This window comes from Terrapene carolina, unplaced genomic scaffold, assembly GCF_002925995.2.
Source record: "Terrapene carolina triunguis isolate 2854851 unplaced genomic scaffold, T_m_triunguis-2.0 Scaffold58, whole genome shotgun sequence".
Lineage (NCBI taxonomy): Eukaryota > Metazoa > Chordata > Testudines > Emydidae > Terrapene > Terrapene triunguis.
The window spans coordinates 4,627,878-4,651,772 of record NW_020664409.1 but is presented as its reverse complement, the minus strand read 5'-3'; the positions used below and the strand labels follow the sequence as shown (position 1 = coordinate 4,651,772).

At 43.4% G+C, this 23,895-nt stretch overlaps 1 protein-coding gene across 1 annotated transcript in view; it reads left to right on the top strand.

Annotated features, from left to right (window-relative positions):
• The window catches only part of GFOD1 (glucose-fructose oxidoreductase domain containing 1), a 106,807-nt gene extending 85,896 nt beyond the window's left edge, over window positions 1-20,911 (top strand). The window contains exon 2 of the mRNA XM_024202988.3: window positions 19,424-20,911. Within this exon, the coding sequence (XP_024058756.1) occupies window positions 19,424-20,343 (920 nt within the window). The 3' untranslated portion in view covers window positions 20,344-20,911. The remainder of the gene's footprint in view (window positions 1-19,423) is intronic.
• The last annotated feature ends 2,984 nt before the right edge of the window (window positions 20,912-23,895 follow it).

The following is a 23,895-nucleotide window of genomic DNA, read 5'->3' as shown; positions in this document are numbered from 1 at the left end:
GCATTTATTAAGGTACTACTCTGGTTATTAGAAATTGGGACTATATTAAGTGTTGTGAAGTTATATTCATGTTATTATGCAGCAATTTGAGATACTGGAGCTATACAATTGTAAAATTGAAGTTGCTGTTTGTGCTGGAGTCACTTCCATTTCACATACATGCTGTCAGTATGGAAAGCGATTTTCAAACTCCTTTTTTAACATTGCCATTTATATTTTTTTGCCTACAGTAAATCTGTTGTGGTATAAATCTAGTTTTCTGAAACCTGCAGTTTTTACTTTTAGTTCATAGTAGGGGGTTTTAATCACAGACACTACTGCTTTTCCTCAGAGTCCAACAGTGAAGGTAAACATTGCAGTCAGAAAAGTAAATACAATTGATTAGGTTAGTTTTCTTTCTAACATCCAGACCCTGGGCTTCCTACTGACATTGGCTGCTTGGTGTTCAGTGAAAAAAATCAAACTGAGTTCACATGGCAATAGGGCCCACAGTAAAAACTGTCTTTTTGAATTGCTCATAATCATTCAACCTCCTAGGGATTACAGGTAGAATGTAGTATGTGTTTGGGAATGCTGGTTATTTAGATCATGGGTTATTATTAGGTTGAAAAACCTTTCTAGGGCTTGTCTACATGGAAGATAAGCTGAATTAAGTGGAAGTGTGACTTTAAAGTGCACTAGTTTAAAAGCATGTTTAGCCCCTGTGGGGATGCTTTCATTCAGAACTAAAAGTGGTTTTAATTTGCTTTAGCTTAATTCACTTAAAAGTGAATTAAATGTCTCTGTCTGTCTATCTTTCTAGCTATCATTTCCTCCCCCGCAATCAAATGTTAGTTGGTTCTAGAGCAAACTTAAGAATTGCAACAAGTTTTAAATAGGGATAATACAATTTACCAACTCACAGGGATATTGCATTAGTTAATGAACCAGATTCATTCCACCAGGGGAACAGATAGATAGATGCAAAGTGCAGCCCCTACACCCAGGGGAACACTTTTACTGGAGTGGGGTTCAAATTCAGGGACACCTTCCCCTTAGGAGTTTACGTAGGAAAATTTGCTTTAAATTCTGCCTGGTGCTGTCCTGAGCCCCAGTGAAAGAAGTTGCCCGGGGGCATGTCAAACTGTGGCTGTCTAGTCGCATACTGTGTATGCATGGCACCAGAGCTGGGAGAGAGGTCTCCCAGTGCTATTAAAAAAAATCCACCTCCATGAGGGGAGTAGCTACCAGTGCTGGGAGCCCGGCTCCCAGCACTGGTGCACTGTCTACACTGCCACTTTACAGCGCTGAAACTTGCAGCGCTCAGGGTTGTGTTTTTTCACACCCAAGCGCGAGAAAGTTGCAGCGCCAGTGTAGACAAGGCCTGAGAAACACACACCATGACCTTGCCTTAGGGCATGCTAGAAGATGGAGGAACCTAGACTGGCGTTGTCTAGTAAAAGTCTGCCTGAATGAGGTATACCAACATGAGCCGTCAGCAATGCCCACAGGGCAAGCAGGACCACCCAGGAATGCTGAGATTTGTTGAGTTCCTTAAACTTTTTAAGTTGGAGCAAAGGATACTTATTCTCCATTAAAACAAACAAATGGAAAAATATAGTGAATCTGGCCTCAGGCCTTGGCTACACTTGGGACTTCCCAGCGCTGCCACGGCAGTGCTGTGAAGCGTGAGTGTAGTCGCGCCGCCAGCGCTGCGAGAGAGCTCTCGCAGCGCTGTATGTACTCCACCTTTCCGAGGGGAATAGCAGCACTGCGAGCGAGCGTGCAGCGCTGCAGGCTCTGATTACACTGGCGCTTTACAGCGCTGTACTCGCTGCGCTCAGGGGGGTGTTTTTTCACACCCCTGAGCGCAGCAACTTGCAGCGCTGTACAGCGCCAGTGTAGCCAAGGCCTAAGCCACCATTGCTCACTGCAGTGTAATTTAATTGTGTCTTGTAGCGGGGCAGCCTAAGTCACGCTAAACCAGTTTGAGCCCGAATGGCATTTTTCAAGAATCCCTTTCAGAAAGATTAAGCTACAGAATGATTGTGGAAAGGGGAGGCTGGAATCCAGGCAGCTGGAACGTGATTAATTCTTTCTGTCTCAGTCAGCTGCTTGGGAGACCTTGGCCTGGTGTAAGCTCTGCAGCCTGGGGAGTTATTAAACAAGCATCAATCTTTCTGATGGATCCAGAGGTGGAGCATCTCACATATTTAGAACTGCTGATTCACTTTGATCCTCACAAGATAAGCTATATTTGCTACTTTTCAGAATGGGTTTATGGCTTGTTTAATAGCATTGAGCTGGCTCTGCCAGGAATAAAATATGAACTAAAAACATTAAGCTACTATCTTAAGATAAAAAAAGACTTAACAAATTTCCCAAAGAAGAACAATTTTAATTTAATTGTGGAGTAATTTCAGCTGAAATGGTAATTAAGATACCTATGTAACAGTTAGTTTAAACCATGGATTACTTATAGTCTGTTTTTTACTGTTGTATGAGGGGCCAAATTCATTTCTGGTGCAACTCTGGCTAGTCAGTGGAATTATATCTCTGATGAATTTGGCCTGACGCTTGGTAAGGCCTGATTGTGCTTCCACTAAAGTCCATGGCAGAACTCCCATTGACGTCAAGGGGAGAATGGAACTGGACCCTATGGCAGGTTGCAACCAGACCCAATAATAGATACAGTAGAACTCTGCCTATTGTACTTTGGTAGAATCCAAACTGGGAGAGAATTGGAGGGGATTTATTAAAATCACTCCACTAGCCACTTGATGTCAAGTTAGGGCTTGTTTTAGGGAGAAGAATAAAATCAGCGATGTTGATATAACTCTCCTGTATGGACACTCTGTTCTGGAATCAAAGTGATTTTATTCCAGAAAAATGTAATTATTCTGCTATATTATAATTATTCTGCTATGCCAGTCAGTTTCCTTGTGTAGACACACCCTTAGATTCTCAGTATGTATAAGAACTATATTTTATCCAGTTGAAACTACATGGGAAATTAAGGTTAGGAAAAATGTAATTTCCCAGTTTGGAATTAGATCTGGACACTGGAAGTAATGCCTTCTCATCTCTTACAAAAATGCCAGAGGCTCTTTAATGACAAGTGCTTAAGCCAAGTCCTTTGTAACCTTTTTTTTTTTTTTTGGTGGGGAGGAGGAAGCAGAGGGAGGAGGTGAGAAAGAGGGGAAGGAAACAGGTCTCAGGTTCTGAACACCAGTTTGTTTTCAAATTCATTTGGAAAGAAAGACTGATTTACCAATCCCATTTTACCCTACAAAGATAGCTGTTCCCAAATTAAACAAGACCGAATGTTTACAAGACCAAAGGTTTACAAGACCAAAGTTCCTAAGCTATAGTAACTCTTATTCATAACAAAATATGCTCACGCTTCCTATATCATCATCATACAATAAAGATAGTGATAAAGCTACAGTGTACCTCACTCAGAGAGATGGTAGAATGGAATGTTTATAAAAAAACAACAACAACAAACCAAACCATAAAATGTGTGGAGGATGCAGGATTTGCTGTGTCTGTGGTTATGTTGTGTGCAATACACTTACTGACCTGACACTACAGCTTGTAGTTCTTTCTAAATGAAGACTTGGATTTCCTATCACTTTCCCTGTCACTCTGCAGACAAGATGTAATTTCCTCCATGTTCTTAGGGCTGCCTGAATGCAGACAAAACTGTCAATGTAATGGCTGCATTAATTACTCCAAAGCATCAGTCTGACGTTTCTTTTTGTAAAGAGTCAGGTTCAGTGCCAGACTACAATTAGCTTGTTTAGGGCAGGATGGAGAATGGGTTAGGAGATTAACAGCTGTAAATGTAACCCATTCATATCTGCATAAACAATTCTGTGTAGGACAGGGAAGCCTAAAGAAAATTAATCTGCTTGATTGCCTAATCTTCCCAAATCCTTTACAACAGCTGGGCATCTAGCTGTTTTCAGCTAACAAAAAGAAACATATTAAAGACAGATGCTAATACCTGAGATTGACCATAGATTGTCACAGCCATGTGATTTTTATTATTATAATGTAGACTGAATTGATGGACTGCATTTTACTGTCAGGGGAATGTAGAGCAATTGGAAGGAATCGGAACAAATAAAGGACCAAATACAGAGGTCCTTACCCAGTAAATTCCCACTGAAGTTAAGGACTGAATTATATTTAAAAAAAATACCCACATGCTGAAGTTAATGGGTGTTTTGCCTTAGTAGATGGTGAATAAGGATTTTCAGCTTTTGGGTCAATGATTTTAATGGAAGTTTGTGTGAGTAAAGATTGAGTAGAAACTCAGGAAAGACTGAAGGGTTTGGCCATAGACGTTTCCCCAAATCCTTTTGGTGGCATGGAAAAGCACCAGACAGTTGCTAAGGAAGCATAAGTCTGAGCATGTTTCAGATGTTTTAGCACAGAGGTTCTCAACCTGTGATTCATAGAGCTCATCCTGGTGGTCTGTGGATAGTGGGCTGGTCAGATGGTGTTGGCTCTTCCTCTGAATTTCAGGAGGTTAAATTGTATTGACAGCTAAAAATACATTAAATACTTCATTAATCTCACTTTCCCACGTAAGCATTTGCTCAAGTTGCTACAGGGATGTTATGTGATCGTGAATGAGAAAGATGACTTTAAACCAATCTCTCTATCAAAATGTGGTTCATGCTATAAAAAGTTTGGGAATCCATGCTTTGCCATGATACATGGGGAAGTAGGAAAGCATAAGACTCAGCTGCTATATAAGGGCTTGATCCTGCGCTCATTGAAATGAACAGCAAAACTCACATTGACTTCAGTGGTGCAGGATCAGGCTTTGAGTACGTTCACATGCTTCATACACACACACACCAAAGACTTAAGTTTAAAAGAATTTGGCAATCCACAACTAACAAAGCAAACACCACATGCACAAAAAACTGAAACAAGCAAGCAAACAAAAATGAATATGGGAGCTATTAGAAAAGTTACTGAGGACTTGATCCTCAAGGCACTGAGTAGTCAAAAGCATACTGATATGTAAGCGCTTTGGGGCGAGGGCTACCTTTTTGTTTTGAGTTTGTACAGCACCTAGCACAATGTGGCCCTGGTCATTGACTGGAGCAGCAAGGCTCTCCTGCAATAAAAATAATAAATAACATGTACGCATGTACAGTGCCTAGCACAATGAGGCCATGAGCCCTCACTGGGGCTTCTGAGCACTATCTCAATACACATAAGTGATCATAAATAATGATCACTGATCTCACTTTTGTACTTTTCCCTCTACTATTGTATCTTCAATGCTGGTTAGGTGGTGTTCATCCATCCAGAGTCTCCATCGTAACATGCTGTTGTCGGGGCACCTTTTCTCAAGTGATTTGTGTGTTGGTTGCCCCTGCACAACAGCTTGCCCAAACAACCTATCCCGAAAGGGGCTAACATCTTTTTTTCTTTTTTTTTTTTTCTTTTAAGGAGAACCATCTCTCTCTCTTTCCTTGATTTAATATCTCTTCAAACCACTGCCACAGTTAAATTATCTCCTTCAGAATCAGTTCTTCACATCTCCATTTCACCTGCTTTCTTGTTTCAGCTGTGGATTCCGGCCTTGACAATAAAATTAGATCACTTCTTCCAGTTTTCACACTGCTCATGTGAGGTGTGTGGGGCTTAATAGCTGGGTGACACCTAAACTGATCATTGAGAATAGGTCATGTGCTTTGAGACCTGCATTCCCAACATTCTCTGAAGGGTGTATGTTTTCATCATTTATGTAACATTCAGAATGAACTATTGCAGTGGTTCTCAACTGGGGATATGCGTGCCCCTGGGTGTATGCAGACGTCTTCCAGGGGGTATGTCAACTCCTCTAGATCAGCAAAAACAATGAGGAGTCCTTGTGGCACCTTGGAGACTAACAAATTTATTTGGGCATATACTGTCATGGGCTAAAACCCACTTCATCAGATGCATGTAGTGGAAAATACAGAGGCAGGTATAAATACACAGCACATGAAAAGATGGGAGTTGCCTTAGCAAGTGGGGGGGTCAGTGCTAACGAGCCAGTTCAATTAAGGTGGAAGTGGGCTATTCTCAACAGTTGACAAGAAGGGGTGAATACTAATGAGGCCAATGTAATCAAGGTGGCTCATTTCAAACAGTTGACAAGAATCATGACAGGTTTCAGAGTAGCAGCCGTGTTAGTCTGTATCCGCAAAAAGAACAGGAGTACTTGTGGCACCTTAGAGACTAACAAATTTATTTGAGCATAAGCTTTCGTGGGCTACAGCCCACTTCTTCATGACCCATCCACTCCCAGTTTTTATTCAGGCCTAATTTGATGGTGTCCAATTTGCAAATTAATTCCAGTTCTGCAGTTTCTTGTTGGAGTCTGTTTTTGAAGTTTTGTTGTTGAAGAATTGCCACTTTTAAGTCTGTTATTGAGTGACTCCTCATTGTTTTTGCTGATACAGACTAACACGGCTACCACTCTGAAAGCTGTCATCTAGATCAGTGTTTTTCAACCTCGGGGTCACGACCCCCAGAGGGGTCCTGGGATGGGTTTAGGGGGGTTTGTAAGTGCAGGGCTGGTGTTAGTGGGTGACAAGCAGAGCAATAGTCCAGAGCCCCACACCACAGGGGGCCCTGTGAAGCTCTGGACGGCGGGCTTGCACTTGAGCCCCAGGAGGTGGGGCTTGGGCTTCAGACTCCTAAAAGGGGTACAGTAGTCTGGAAAGGTTGAACTGAACTATGGGATAATTTGAGGTTCCATAATAGTCAAGCCTTGGTCACCGAGTCACAGACTCTGGGTTGTTGAGTTGTTGTTTTTTTAAAACATAACTCTGGGGCAAACTGGTTGCTGGTAGGATGCTTTATACACATATCGAAACAAGCTGCTTGAGACCTAAAATTTTGTTACAAGCTAATTAATTCCACTGTTGGGCAGTGACTGACCTGAGACTTCTCTGAAACCACTTTAGACTACTGATCCTCAGAGACTCAGGGCCCGATTCACCATTGCGTTACTCTAACTTTATGTCAGTGTAACTCCAGTGAAATCAGTGGAGTTCAACCAGCATAAAACTGGAGTCACACAGTGGTGAATCTGGCCCAAGCAGGGATTCATGAACTGAAATCTTGGTCTTGGTGATACTATATAAACTGTTCTGACACATGGGCATTTTATTCAATCCATTGTTTTTTCCAATATTTGTGAAGTATATCTTCTCTCAATTGGCTTTAAACTAAAAAATATTTATGTTCATTTGTTTTTTATAATATTCAGATAAGGGAAAAAGATTCAATTTACTTTTGTAAATTATGCTGGCCTTAATAAAAATTATATTTGCCAGTGGTACAGCCATGATTAATGCCACCCTTGCTATGCATATCTCTGCCAAATTTATTCCCTTGTCAGGAATTTTATTTATGGAGTATGGTTAGAGTATCATATACTATATATTTTAGTCAGGGCTTCTTGTTATACATACAAGGATTTCTTCAGCCCTTGAGCAGTAAGTTTTTTTTTCAACGGCACCCTCCTCCACAAGACATCTCAAAGTGTGTTCTTCATTTCCATGCCCAGATCCGTCTCCTACAGAACTATTCCATTGCTAGTGCTGGAAACGTTCATATTAATATAGATTTAGATCAATTCAAAAGCTTTGCATCAGAATTCAATAAGTGATTCATGCATCATCTAAAAATGCTGGCCACACTGAATAAGCTAGCTCAGTATTATAGTTCTCAAGCCTGAAAGAAAAAAAACACACTCACTCACTCACTCTCGCTCTCTCACGCCATTTTGAGCTTTGATTCTCTCTCCTGGTCTTTGCTGGCAAAGTCTTTGAATAGGAAAAATCCTTCTTTCTCTCTTGCAAGTCATCTCTTGCTCCTCCATCATTATTGTTATCACCACCAAACTGTTTTTGTTTTTTATATTTAAATTATCAGTTGCCCCATGTGAGTGTTGAAATACCTGTGGTCTCCAAACTACTTGATATCTGCATGTCATTTTGCAACAGCCAGATCTCACGGATAGTGAGCACTTTTACACAAAGGGCCAAATTCTGGTCCCTCTGAAGTCAATTGGGCAATAAGCGGCACTAGTAGTTCTCTCAAGACTGTATAATTCTAGGACATACTTATGAAGGGCAATAACACGCAAAGGGAGTTGCTTGGGTAAAAGGTTTAGTGTAACAGAGCAGTGGAATGTTTTAGTCCTGGTAGCAAAACACTCCCTTGAAAGCTTTAATTCACCACCACCATCTTTCCATAGCTCATTAACCCTTTGCTTACGGCAGGCAATTCCAACTCCCCTGACATGACAAACATGAAGTAATTGAAGGTTTTATTTTGTTTTTACAACTAATCTTGCATAAAAGTGCTGCAATGTGCTTGTTACAGGCTCATCCTTTACCCCTGTCAGCTCTGTCCCCAGCTGTTGTTATTTATTATTCGTATTATAATAGTGCCTAGAGACTCCACCCGAAATCAGGGCCCCAGTGGGCTGAGCACTGTAAAACACAGAGTAATAGACAGTCCCTGCCCCAAAGAGCTTACAGTGCAAACCGACAAGCCAGGTGAGAGCTGGGGGGAAGGGATGTAATATACAAGCAGAGGGATGGTTGCAAACAGCATGTTAGTACCATGACCTTTTGTTGGGTTTCTTTGTAATGCTTTGGGTAGGGTTTTGTTGGGAGGGGATTGGCTAAACAGAGAGAGAAAGGAAGGGGGAGGGGCATTGAGAGGAGGGAGAGCAAGGAGGACAGGAGAAAGGAGGGAAGAAAGGCAGTGTGGAGGGCAGGTGCCGTGAGGCTGAAGAGAAGAGACTGTGAGGGAGGGAGCTGGAGCAAACAGCCAGTGAGCCCACAGTCAGAGCTGTACCAAACTTGTGCACCGGTGACATCATCAGCATCCGTAGGTCCTTGCGATAGCTGCTTGTCTGTTCCTGCCAGCTGAGATTCTGGATGGGTCCTCCCAGAACTTTTTCGTCTTTGAGCTTGTACGGCTGGGGAGGGAGTGGGGTTGCATGGGGCCTGATGCCCCCAGAGTGGGGCGTTTCCCTTGGCAGTTCTGGATTCAGGGGTGCTGGGGGATGGGCAATGCCACCTGGGTCACAGTTCCTCCCTTTCCCCAATGGTACCGTAATACCTGTTGCTGCTGCTTGTCTCTGCTCCCGCGGGCTGAGCTTCTGGGGGACTGCCTTGGCCACCAGCTACTTAGCCCTGCCTGGTTTAATTCCATACCCCCATGGACTAGACGTGGAAAAGAAGATTGAGGGCCTTGGCTCTTCTTTGAGCAATCCTGGGTAAGGTGCTGGGGTGGGGGGGGGTTTCTCCTGAGGCCTAGGTAGATAGCATATGGTGTAACAATGCTATTAGTATACAGTGTCTCTCTAATCCAGGGGTCTCAAACACGTGGCCCGGGGGCCTCATGCGGCCCGTGGGGTTACTTTCTGCGGCCCGCGAGCTCCTCGTGGCCCCCTCACCCTCCCCCAGCGTTTGCCTGCCTGCCTGCCCTGTCCCCGCGCCGCTCCGGGAAGCGGACGGAACCTGGGGAAGGAGGGGCGCAGGGGTATGTGTGGCTGTTGCTTCAGGCACCGCCCCCGGTGCACGTTGGGCCAGAGCCCACCCCCCTCACCCCTCCTGCAGCCGAACCCCCTGCCTGAGCCCCCTGCCGCACCCTGCACCCTGACCCCCTGCCGCACCCCTCACCCCTCCTGCACCCCACACCCCAACTCCCTGCCCTCAGCCCCCGCCACACCCCTGGGGGCAGGGAGGTGGCAGAGTTGGGGTGGGGATTTCAGGGAAGGGGTTGGAATGGGGGCAGGGAAGGGGTGGGAAGAGGCGGGGCAGGAGCGGGGCCTCATGGAAGGGGTGGAGTGGGGGCGGGGCCGTGGGCAGCGGGGGGGGAGGTGTCAGTAAATGCAGCCCTTGGGCCAATGTACTAGTCCTCATGTGGCCCTCGTGGTCAATTTGAGTTTGAGACCCCTGCTCTAATCCTTACAGCAGTGTAGTGATGAGTTAGCTAAATAACAGAAGCACTTGCCCATGTGACAGTAATGTTTGGAAACACTGACACTGTGTGGCAAGATTTTCTTAAGCTAAAGGCTAATGAGCTAAGATAGCCTCTCAATCATCAGTGCAGCCCCTTGGAGCAATGGCATTGAAGTCAGTGAGTTTGCACAGGTGTAACTGAGGCCTTGGCTACACTGGCGCTGTACAGCACTGCAAGTTGCTGCGCTCAGGGGTGTGAAAACGCCCCTCCCCCCCGAGCGCAGTGAGTACAGCGCTGTAAAGCGCCAGTGTAATCAGAGCCTGCAGCGCTGCACGCTCGCTCGCAGCCCTGCAAGCTATTCCCCTCGAAGAGGTGGAGCACATACAGCGCTGATGGGAATCTTGCCTGCTGTATGTTGCCTGGGTTTAAGACGTGACAATGGAAAATCTTGATTTATGGTGCCAAAGATGTATACCTTGTGATGCCTGAAGTATGCGGAGATATGACTGTATGATTATGGTGCCCCTGAGGGACCAATGAGAATATCTATTTTCCAGAGCTATCCTTGTGATCAAAATTTTAAATAAATTAGAATGACAATATGAGCTAGTGCCTTCAAGTTCTGTAATTGCATATGATTTCTGAGATGTCAGTCTTGAATTACCTGTCGTGGTCTCTCAACCTCGTACATGTTGTCACTCTGGAGTGGCTCACGACTGAGAGTGCCTACCTCAGGGCAGACAGTCAGAAAACAGGGTAGACAACCCAAACTGGTGGTGTGTACTATAATTAGCCAGTGACAAATGTGAACTCCTGGATCACTATAATAGTCTTACTATGGAGTCACAGTCACCAGTCTATCTTGCCATCTAAGCAAGCTGGACTTAGTGCAGGGGTAAAAGTAACTTAAGGGACTTACCAGTACGCAGGGCCGGGGTCCTGAGCAAGGGCCGGGGGGTGCTCAGGTGGAAGGGGCGGGGCCTCAGGCGGAAGCTGCGGGGCCTTTAAATCCCCGGGCCCTTTAAATGGCTGCCGCTACCCCAGGGCTCTGGCAGCGGGGCTCTGGTGGTGATTTAAAGGGACAGGGGCTCCGGCCGCTGCCGGGATCCCAGGGCCCTTTTAAATTGCCGGCCTGGGGAAGCTGCCCCCTGCCGGTACGGTTGGCTGTGTACTGGCTTTTGCCGGTACTCCGTACTGTACCATACCGGCTTACTTTCACCTCTGACTTAGTGATAAATGATTACTTCAAAAATCGCACCGTATTTAGGTTGTTCCAGTCCCAAGAGACCAGATACTTACTCCAGATCAATGGGTATCTGTACACCAAAGACAACACCTGTAGCCAATCCTGCTGTGAGAATTCGTTTCCTGGGAAGGATTGGTGATGTACTTTCTTTTTTTCTTTTCTAAACCACGTTACTTTGCCTTTAGACAAAAAAATTTGGCTGAGCTGGGTTATTTGGTCTCTTGAACATTCTTAATATTGAACTGCAAGTATAGTCAATTAGTTGCCTACACTTTTAGACAATATTCTTTGGGCTAATCAGGAGGATATACTATATCTATGCATATTTATTTAAGAAATTATATTGTTTAACATACATTTATTCATATTCTTCAGTTTTACATTTTTTTATTATATTAAAAAATGGAGAATGATGCATTTCCTTATTAGGATGACTTTTATTTACTCATGATTTGTTTCCAGCTGCATTTGATGGAAATTGGAATTCAATTAAAAATGCACAAACACATAATTTTAGAATAGTTTTTATTAATTAAATAAAACAACCTTAAATATTCTGGCCACATAAGGAAAAAAAGTTTTATCAAAACATGTTTTTCATTTAAAACTACAACATGTTCCCAATTATCTGAACAGCACGGGGGAAACAGATTTAATTTGGATAACTGGGAGTCTGGTTAATCAAGAGGGCAGGAGCCAATCAGCAGCAGGGTGGTCTTCCCTGCCGTCTGGGGCTGCTACGCCTCCTTGCAGTCTTGGCCAGGGATCTCTCTGCTCTGCCCTGCTCACTCACTCCTGTAACAGCAGGGCTACAGAGGGCAACCTGGTTGCTGCCGGGCTGGTGACACCTGCTCTCTGCAGGATCGGGGTGGGGGGAAGCTGTAGTCCTGGTGGGTCAAAGCAGAGATCCCCAGCCAGGACTCTGCTCTGCCCTGCCAGGACAACACCTTCCCTGCACCTTGTGCATGCAGGGATCAGGTGTCACTGCCAGTTCTGCTCTGCTGTGCTCTGCTTACTCATTTCCCTGACAGTAGGGCTGAGGGTTCCCTGTGCTGCCACAGGAGCAATTCTCTGCTCTATTATTCGAACCATTATCTGAATCCCACCCTTCAGTATGAAGTACATGCTGCAGAGGTCAGGTGTCTCATGCTGGGGGACAAGGAGGGGATTAAGATAATGTGGAGGTTTGGATAAGAGTTGTAGATAAACGGGAATATACTGTCATTGATTAAACAAAGGAAGCATTAACTGTGGTTAGTAAATTGACAGATTGAAAATCTGACTCATGGTGACAAGAAACAAAGTTATTTAGGTGCCTAGAAATGCAGAGAGGTGTCTCGTGGGATTTTCAAAAGTACCTAAGCAGGTTTGGTGCCTAAGTCCTGTTGAAGTCAATGGGAATTAGGTGCTTTTAAAAATCCCACTAGGTGCCTCTCCGAATCTTAATACCTAAATACCTTTGAAAATCTGACTCCTCCTTTTCCTCCCTGTTTTTAGAATTAGTAGATCTCATCCTTTCCCACCTGGTTTGTATTCATAGTCTGGAAGAGGAAAACAAGCTTCCCTGCTTTGTTAACTCCTAATAAATGTCTAAACTTTGAATGAACTAATCCACATGAAGAAAATATCCTCTCTGCACCTGCTGGCTCAACTGAACCCAGAAGTAATTAAGGCAAAAGCTTTTCTGCACAACAGGAACTGAAACTCCTTAGATTTGCAAAAATGACAATACCGGCAGTTGCTCTAGTGTAAAGATTGAACATAATATAGATACATAATGCAGTACAGAACATTGTGACATATTTATAAAGCTTGAGTTGACTTCAAAAGTTTAGGATGTGTTTTCCCTGATTCTGAATATAGTTAAATAAGCTCATTCAAACTGATGAGGACTCATGAAAGCATCATCTCTTTTTTAATTACTTAAATGATTTTAATAATTATAGTAAGTTTAAATCTTATTACAGGTTGTCATAATTTCACATTTAATTTTAAACAGGTTCATTTTTAAAAGAAAAATGTATTTAATTTTAAATTTAAAAAATCTGATTTAAATAACTTTAAAAAAATATTTTATTTTTATCCACCATGGCACGCAGGTGGGGGAGTTCAGCCTACACTCTGATGACCCCATTCCCTATTTAAACATTCAGACTATCTTTGAAATGTCTAAATCTGCCCTTTCTCTTCAAAAATATACTTTTTTCTGCTGACTAATTTAACTCATTCTACCAAATCTCAGGATCTTGAAAAACCCCTGAACAACAGTGATAGGTGCAGGCTCTGGACTAATGAATCTTTGTGATGTAAATGCAGTTTTTGATTAGATGCCCAGACTCCAAATAAAGGCCTTTTTGATTTCCTTGTGAATAGGAGGAGGAGAAAATATTTGATTGTAGGTTCACATCCTGGACTGAACAAGTCCAGGGCTAGCCTCGTTCCAGCTGGACGTTGGACATCTAATTTTGTTTCCAGTGAAAATGGGGCTGTCAGCGTATTTGAAGGAGTCAGAGCAGATGGAAAAATAAAGCTGGCATTGCAGAGTTTGAGAATTGATGAGATTGGAAAATCTGTAAGTGAGTTAGGGCTGTCGTGCATTGATCAAGTCATGGAACCTGATATTCTCTGCTAATTATTTAGGACATCTGGCAAGTACAGGGATTGTGTGTGGGTAGAGTGACTTGCTGGACAGCAGATAACCAAAATGCTGTGTGACTTATATAAAATGTAGTATGCCAGTCCCAAGCATTGAAATATCATGAGTCGGGTCCCCAGAAAATCATGGGATTGGCTTAAAATTCATGAACATTTTAAAAATATACATAAAGTCTGTGTTCTAACTGCCTGGTGGTTTTTGAGCCTTTAGGTTCATGTTTTCAAGCTTTTCTCTGCAACCATGAGGGCTAGATACTTATTTTTTTTTTAAATGAAAGCTGAGATTCACATATAATCACATGATTCAACAAGCTGTTGCGGTAAGAAAAGCACCAACTATTATAAATGATATCTATATGACATAGATGATAAAAGCATGTGAGTTGATAGCATTGAAAATGTTGTTATAAATCTTTGGGCTTGTGTAAGGTATCAGATAATCCTGTCTACAAAACAGGCAGATGCCCCACTTTGCCTGGAGCAAACGCTTCCAGGGAGTTAGGGTGAAATTCATCCTTGTACAGAGGGCCAGCACAAACCTTACATGCTCAAAATAAGGATTGAATAGGACCTAAGTGGTGTGTAGGCCCTGTATTGTGTGTGTGTGTGTGTGTATAGGGTTTTGCTCAGGGGTGTATTTTACTCTCAAAATTAGTAGTCTCCATAGCTCATTCAGTTTTTGGCCTCTGCTGAGCTTGCTAACAAGGACACCAAGTAGGGCTAATATTAGTGATGGTTTTGTGAAGTAGACTCCTGGACTTAGACTAAAACCACCAGCTCATTTCAAAAGCTGACAAATGCCAACAGCTTTCAGTGACAAGTGCCATATCTGAATGTAAACTAGTGACCTAGAAGCCAAAGCCTCTTGTGTCACTTTGCCAATCTCCTGAACCAACTAGTCCCCCCACCTCACTTTTAAGGCAAGCAGAACACTTGACTGAACTGCTGCATGTGATATCCTGGAGTGATTCCATTGCTTGTCTCTCTCTCTCTCCAATTTGCCAAGGCACAGGAGCATTGTGGAAGCTACAATACTTATACAACAACCTGAAACTGAAGTCCCCATTTCTACTGTTCAGACCCAGCACCTGTTCACAATTGGGCCAGATTCTGAGCTTAGTTACACACGGGTGTGACTCCAGAGTGAAACCACTGGAGTGATGACAGAGATACGCATGTGTCACTGACAGCAGAATTTGGCCCATTATATGGAGTGACCCTTTCTAGCTATGCCACACCTTCTGACTTGAGGAGCAGTGTCAGCCAAAGAGAGAGTCTCTATGAGCTGGGGGGGCCTTTTGAAGGTAGGATGGTAGAAATGGTGACGGAAGCTCTGGAAACTAAGTTACTTTATTAAAAGTGTGAATTTCCCCCCCTTTGAAGGTAATACAACAATAGGGGGTGAGTAGAACACTCGGAAATGGGGTGGGATTGAGCACTCTGGATGGTCAATACTTGTGTAGAATTATTTTATTTAAGAACTCCAGGACAGGGATAAGAACCTGCAAAAGAGCCAGTCCTTTTGAGATTCACAACATACATATTGTTTTATATAAATTAGATGTATCGGAATCTTGTGCTTCTCCCTATGGGTAAATATCTTACTATTTTTGCTGAAATAAGCTTGCTATGTTTTTCTTAGCTTTTGTGTCATTAATGTGGCTCTTGTTATCTGCAACAGTGAGCTGCTCTTGTGAAAGATGTTTGTAGGAAAAGCTGCGCTTAGCTCAGTTTAAGGCAGTGATGAAATGACCAGTAGAATGACCGTTATTTCCCTTGCTAAATTTGTTTCTCAAAAGTATCTTGTCCAACAGTGGACATGACTAGACCTTGGCCCTAGGCCTGGGCAGCAGGAGGTAAATATTGTATCTAGGTTCATTCCTAAAGAATCCAATTCTGGAACTTGCAGCCAGACACATATATGTTTTCTTGAGACTGTCAATATTTAAAGAAGAGTTTCTCCTTCAACCCTGCCTTTTGGTCAGCATGCAGCTGATTCATTCCCACAGCTCAAAGCTAAGGTGCTCATTTCTTCTTTGGAGAAGGAAACCCGGGGCCGGGCGGGGAGGGGAGGGGGGAAGAGGTGGGTGGATTTTGATCTCCCTGTTTCTTATTCGGTCTGCAAAACATGTCAGAGTGTTCTAAATCAGCTGTTTTGTGCAAACCTTTCATGTTCTCCCTGTTTCAAGAAAACGATTGTAGCTGCTTGTAAATTTACAGCTGTGGAGAGGACAGAGATTAGTAGCGCATAGAGTCAAATGCTGAACAGCGTCCTCCTGAAAGATCAGTGCTGGTGATAATATAAGAGCTATCTGGGCATAAAGCAGAAAGCTGTTCAAATCCCCGCCAGAGTAGAGCATAGTACGGGGATTAGGATATGCATAAATAAACAATGACTCTAAAGGTTTGCATTTGAGGCTTTTTTAATTAATAAAGAATCCGATTTAAAATGCTGCTAAAAGAAACTGCAAGATTCTCCCTCCTTTTCTCTCTCTCTCTTGGTTCTGCTCATCCCTCCATGTGTGGGCCTAACTCCCACTGATTCTAAAGGCAATTCCCCTGTGTCTCAGGGCCCATAGGGCGCTCAGTCTTATTATATTGTTGTTTGTTTTGTTTGTTTGTTTGTTTGTTTGTTTGTATATTGGTAGCTCCAAGAGGTCCCAATCGGGGCTCAGTTGTTCTAGGCACTCTACACACATGTAAAGATTGTCCCAGAGCTCCAAAGAGTTTACAAACACAATGCAGTCTTGCCCTCATGTACACACATGTACGTTGCTGCATATCTTACGTGATCAATGACTGTGGACGACAGGAAAAAAACCCAGCAGCATGTGTTGGGGGAAAGGAGAGGAGGATGAGAATCAAACTGGAAGAGGAACTGAACTCAGGGGATTCTCTTTCATGGGGTAGATCAGCTCACGATTGAGCCCCTGTGGATTCCTCATTGAGGGATTTGGCTGTATCAGGGACCATTTGACCACCCCTATTATCCTCCAGCAAAGACTTAAAGAAAACTGTGGCAAGCAGATGTAATCCTTGTGAAATACTGTCAGTCTAGGAATAATCGTTAGAATTTCTTATTAGTCTCATGTTCTCACATCACATGATGACCCCCTAGGATATAGTTGCACCTGACATTTTCTCTGTGTTCATGGCTAATTGTCCAGACTAGGGCCTACTGTAAAGCATCCATGTAACAGAAAATGGCTCATTGAAATAATCACCGAGCTGTGTCTGAAGCAAATGGTACAGCAGAACATTACCTGTTAAAGGAATATGGGTCAGGAAGATGAATGCAAACAAATCCTGCACTGTGACATCGCTGAAGGAATTACACAGGAGCAGGAGAAGGCTGACTGTAAAGGAGAAAGCTTAGACACCAGTCTGTAGGCAATCTGTAAAGATGAGAAAGGAAATGTAGAAAAGAAAACCATGACTGTTTGAAAGGGAATCCAGTAGAATATAATACAATTAGAAAAAGATTGTGTGTGTCTATAGCTATGTCTACACGTACAGCAGCATGTTGAGTACATATATTCCACACTCCCCCTAGCATGGGTATAAATAGCAGTGCAGGTGGCGAGGCATTGCTTAGGTGAATAGAGTGAAGACACACCAGAACCCTAGGGTATGCACCTTACATGGCTCTCTACTCACCCAAGCAGTACCTCCCCACGTTTACAGTGGTATTTTGAGCAGCATAGTGTCCTGCTGCCAGAGCCTTTCCCTGCCGTGGAGAAAGACTCCAGCAGTGGGGAAAGGCTCTGGCCTCCCCACTGCCAGAGCCTTTAACTGATGCGTGTAGCTACACACTGCAGTGAGGACACAGCCTGCTTTTCACTGTAATGTGTGGCTACACGTAAGTTACATGCTGTCACCAGTGTAAACAAGGCCTATTTGTCAGTGGCCATATAAAAGGGGCCGGTGGGGACACCGTTCATTCAGTCCAGTTTAGTCCAGTTCATTCAGTCCTGTGGAGATGATTTACCAGTTTTGACTACCTCTTCGGTGGTGACAGCCCTAGCTCCAATTCTGATTGGTCCAATATGTAGCAGACAAAGACTGAATAGGAAGTGTATATGAATTGATTGTCAAGGCCAGATTGTGACCCTTCTTCCTCCCCATGGGCGAGCAGTTAGTTACTTATGTGAGTGGTCCCAGTCTGACCCCAAGGGGTTGTCTGTCCTTATGACCTCCCATCTGAGCACCTCATAAACATTTATGAACATATCCTCAAAACACCCCTATGAAGGAGGGAAGTACTATACTCAGTTTTAGAGACAAGGGACTGAGTCACACAGAGATTAAATGGGTTTCCTGAGATCACACATTTAGTCTGAGACAAGAACTGAATATGCATCTCCTGAGTCCTTCTCCACAAGACCTTCCTTCCTCCTCTCAGGCTTTTGTTTAGAAGAAGGCAGGACATAATGCAGGGCCGGATAGGTGATAGGAGTTCTGCCATTGCTCATCGGACATAAAAATCCATCTGTGCTATTATAAATGGAATTAAGACTTCAAGAACTGTCAGTTCTTTTCACCCTCCTTTACATGTGAAAAGCCCAGGTACAGCCATAATATATACAACAATTTGAGTCTTTTTTTGTCTGGGAACAGGTGTTACTTGTAACTAATGCTCAAATTGGAATGGTACAAAGTGATTTACCTTGCTGTCATTTTGAATTGCTTTCTGCATGCTAGCAGTTATTGCAGGTCTATTCGTGTAACTTTACCTTGCCAGCACTGCATTTGTATATGTACAGGAAGAAAGAAGCCATCAAGAAGAAGTCAATAATAAAACAACTATTAGATATCAAAGCCCGAATTGCATTCAGGACACGCAGGTAGCTTGTTAAAACAGAACCCTCATAAAAGGTTCAATATAACAATGTGCACATATGGGAAATGTGGGAGGACAGATCGTCCCAGCTATACGTTTACATGTTTGACCTCTTTTGAGACATCATAGGTCGTCTTTGACATCCTAGATATGTTACTAACATCTTGACAAGGGGCTCCCTCAAATATTTTGCACCTCAGCCAGAATGATACGTGATGTTCTGTGGGTAAAATACTATTTCCCGCTCCCCCACCCAAAATAATCAATCCAATACACTTCCCTCCCCTACAAAATCCATCAAACAGAAAGGGCAGGGATGGAGAAATGAGTCCCCTCAGAAGAAAATCCCAGGATTTTCAGTGTCCTAGTGTGGGCTACTATGGGCATAAGATCTCCTCTACCATGCGCTTCTGCAAGTAAGAATGAGGGAAGGCTAGGATTAACTTCTCACTTTCATACCCACTTTTTGGCGTGAATGAATTTTGAAAACAGGAAGGGGTTCGTTTTCATTGCAGTACTCAGTCAGTTGACACATCTTATGAATACACTGCGGGGTTTTTGTGCATATGGTACCACTGGTTCACAAAATGTTATCTTCTTTCCAATATGTCTCTTGTTGGTCTTGATCAATATTTGCCTATTAAAACGTCCTGAGCTCGCTCACTCTGTTTTTTTGTTTTGTTTTGTTTTTTACTGTTTTGCAGGCATTGGAAAAAATGTTATCTGTGACCGAACAGCAACTCCCCTGGATGCCTTCAGGATGATGTCTGCGGCCCATTATTACCCCAAGCTCATGAGCATCATGGGGAACGTTCTCCGCTTCCTGCCTGCCTTTGTGAAAATGAAGCAGCTGATTCAGGAGGGCTATGTGGGGGAGCTGCTGGTGTGCGAGGTGCAGGTGCACAGCGGAAGTCTGCTGGGCAAGAAGTACAACTGGAGCTGTGATGACCTGATGGGGGGCGGGGGTTTACACTCGGTCGGTACCTATATCATCGACCTCTTGACCTTCCTCACCAGCCAGAAGGCTGTGAAAGTGCATGGGCTGCTCAAGACCTTTGTGAAACAGACAGACCACATCAAGGGAATACGTCAGATCACCAGTGATGACTTTTGCACGTTTCAAATGGTTCTGGAAGGTGGGGTGTGCTGCACTGTGACCCTCAACTTCAATGTCCCTGGGGAGTTCAAACAGGATATTATTATGGTAGGTTCAACTGGACGACTGATTGTAATAGGCACTGATCTGTATGGGCAGAGCAACAGCTCTCCTCAAAGAGAGCTCCTTCTAAAGGACTCTATGCCAGTCAGCAACTCCTTACTGCCTGAGAAGGCCTTCAGTGATATCCCATCCCCATACCTTCAGGGCACTATTAAGATGGTACAGGCCATCCGGCAAGCGTTTGAGGACCAGGATGACAGGAGAACCTGGGATGGGAGGCCCCTCACCATGGCTGCGACTTTCGATGACTGCCTGTATGCCTTGTGCGTAGTGGACACCATTAAAAAGTCAAATCAACTAGGGGAATGGCAGAACATTGCAATCATGACAGAAGAGCCCGAGCTGAGCCCTGCATACCTGATCAGTGAAGCCATGCGTAGGAGCAGAATGTCTCTGTACTGCTAGCTTCACTCAGCTCTTAGAAAGGAATGGAAACAACACAGCTCTTAAAGAATAATTCAGACAGCATAAGGATTTGGACATATAAAAGTTTGACAAATTTGGTGTTTAAACCAACTAAACTAGTTGCCTCTATACTACAGTGATGGGAGCATTAGAAATGCCTAAGCTAGACAGCTGGAAATGAGAATTGTTTAAGGGCTGACCTAAATAACTTGTGTTAACTGTTTAGCAGCAGTATTAACTGGCTGGATAGCGAGATATCATGGAATCAGTCTCCTGCATGGAAGTGCTTAGCTGATCCAGTTGTGTTTACTGTGAAAGTTCAGGAAGGTCCTTTTTGACTTACCTGTCCTGCCAGAGGGCTGTGAAGGCTCTGTCATGTCAGAGAGTCTCCTGTGGCATCTGACGTGAAGAGTTCCTACCATGCCAGCTGACAACACCACACTGTACTACTACATTACTAACGAGTTCTTAGAATAAGAAGACTTGGTGTGACCAAGTGTCATGTGACCTGGACAAACTTGGCAGCTCAATTTTCATAGTTTATTCTGAGGGTTTTTTTGTTTTGTTTTGTTTTTAACACAATTAAGTAGGGAACATTGTGGCTTTTGTAAACAAGTCCGTCTCCAACAGCAGCTCATATAACTGTGGGGGATGGGGAAAGCATTCTACAAGCTCATGTTAAGTTTCAATGTTAGCTGTACAGATGTGCTCATAAAGAAGGCTTGTGCAAAACGTTCATCAGCAAAATCCAGGCCATGTGACACTCTCTGATTTGGGGTTTGTTACACAGCCAAAACTTGGGCCAGGTTTACACACTTTCCTGTGAGCCTGGGATTGAGTTCTGAGTGAACCGGGCTTGAATTATGACAGAGAATATACAAAACTAAGTGGGTGTCTACCCAAAAGCTATGTTTTGCGTTTTTGTGTTCTTTTAAACGTATGTGAACCTCAACCTAAAAGAAAAAATCTGCATCAGCCACCAAGTTCTACGTTGCTCAGCCCAGAAGCTTTCAGCTCCTGAAGATGGAAGGTCTGAATGATAAACCACAAAGAATGAGAAAAATTCTTATAGATTTGCAGGGAGAAAAGCAAAAACCTCCTTACCTGCCTGAAGTCAGCAGCCACAGGTACTGTGCTGACTGTTCCCTTTGTCATCAATGCAGGAACTGACAAATGGTCTCTGGTTTACTTATCCTCGTTGTCTTTAATGTCTTAGGCCCTGCTCTTGCACACATTTTATGCGGATGCTTGTGAATTGTCCTGGTGAGCTCTGTGGGACTCCTCTTGTGCATTAAGCTACTCACGTGTTCACGAGTTTGCAGCATCGGGGCTGCAGCTATGAAAAATAACACAACAAAATGTAATCCCCAAAAGAATACAAAGCTAAATTACATTTGTCTTAAACTGTAGCAAAACGACTTGTTTTGGTTAATCTGATTGGGGGAGGGGGAGGGAACCTCTTAGAAGATTTATGTTTGCTCTAAGGATTGAGAGAGAAATTTTGAACCTTTTTCTCAGGGACACCAGGTCAGTATACTAATTAATTGTTTAGATTACAAAAATTGTGACTCTTTACATAAAAAAAAATGTTTACAGCTGTGTCATCTTTAGGGGTGCTTAGAGCTCCCTTAGGAATCCTGCTACTGACCCCTACCTTATTACCTTGGTCTCTTGACTGCTATGGTCTAGGCTTTACTGCTGCATTTACTGAACTGGGAGAGCAATGCTAAGTACAAATTTTATTCGAAAAAATATGTAAAATCCTAGATATTTGTGAACTTTCATGACTTTTTTACTGAGATCTATAAATAGCGTGAATAATGGAGGAAAAAGGTCATACAATTTGTTTAAATAATATTGTGAAATGAATCAGTCTATTGGATGATTACTGTTTGACCAGCTCTAGCAATTGTATCTGTTGTTTACTGCTTCTGCTAGGGCCTTGGGCAAGGATGCAGGGCTTCTCCTGCCAGGGTCTCAAGTTTCTATTTTTTTTCCAGTTGTTTAAAATTATTCCTTGGAAAATAATTGTCAATGAAGTAATTAAGCAAATAGGAAATAGCCAAGATTACAATCATCGTTGTATACAACACTATTCCTTTATTTAAATAAACCTGCTATCACACACACACACACACACACACACACACAACCCCACCAGAGGGACAGTCAGATCAAAAACTAAATCTCTCTTAGCAAAAGAATGATGTTAATCAGAGAGGGTCAAGAGACATATATTGATTTTTTTTTTAATGCAGTATGGTGTAATCTCCTTACTGAGGACAAAGGTAGAATCATGGATGCAGGATAAAGTGGATGACTAAGGGACAGAAAAATCAATGGCAGGGAGCTAGGTATGATAAACCAAGTCTGATTAAAAAACAAAACAAAAAACACCATCCCAAACTGTAGCCCAAAACCTGAATTAAATCTGAACCAAAATATTTTTTAGTTTCTCTTCATTTATTATTTGCATTGTGGTAGGGTTACAGAGCTCTAGTTGTGGACCACGACCCCATTGTGCCAGGTGCTGCACAAAATTTAATATCTTTGCCATCTATATTTTTAACGTTTGTGCCTCTCTGCAGTTTTATGGTTCTGGCTGAAAGCATAAGTGCTGGAATCCTGGGCCTTGTTCCTGCAGTGAGCTCCATGCAGGCAGAACACTGAGTCCTATTGAATTCAGTTTTTCTGGCCCTGAGCTGAAAGCTTTCAGGTGGTGTGCATCACCCTTCCTCTCCTTAGCCTTATTGGTTCGGATACTGCAATTTGCAGAGTTTAACTCTAACTGGGGTGCAACTGGTGACTGCTTGCAGTCAGGATTGAATGAAGTCTTTGTACTTTCCAGTATGTAAGGTGAGATGAAATACTGCTATCTGGGCAAGGTTTTGGTAGCATCAGATGTAAATATATTAAACTGCCATCTGAATTAAAGGAACAAGTGACTAGTTTATTTGTAGAATGTGTCCTAATATTCCAATAAAATTATGAGTTACTCTATAATTTAAATAATAGGGCTATTTAGATTTGCAGTATCAAACCCTCATTATTTTTGGGACAGTTTGAAGTACATTGAGCAGAATGCTGCAACTGGCCCCTGGAGTTCACATCACATTTAAGAATTTGGCCAATGGTTAAAAAAGGTTTACAGTATTTAATTTAAAATAATCCCTGGTACTGTACCAATGTATTTGGAATAGCAGTTTTAATGCTACTCTTTTTCTAGAGCAGGGGTGGGCAAACTTTTTGGCCCGAGGGCCACATTGGGGTTGCAAAACTGTATGGTGGGCCGGGTAGGGAAGGCTGTGCCTCCCCAAACAGCCTGGTCTCCGCCCCCTCCCACTTCCCGCCCCCTGACTGCCCCCCTCAGAACCCTGACCCATCCAACCCCCCGTGCTCCTTGTCCCCTGACCGCCCACTCCCGAGGCCCCCTGCCCCTAACCACTCCCCAGGGACCCAACCCCCAGCCAACGCCCCCGCTCCGACTGCCCCGACCTTTATCCACACCCCCGCCCCCTGACAGGTCCCCTGGGACTCCCATGCCTAGCCAAC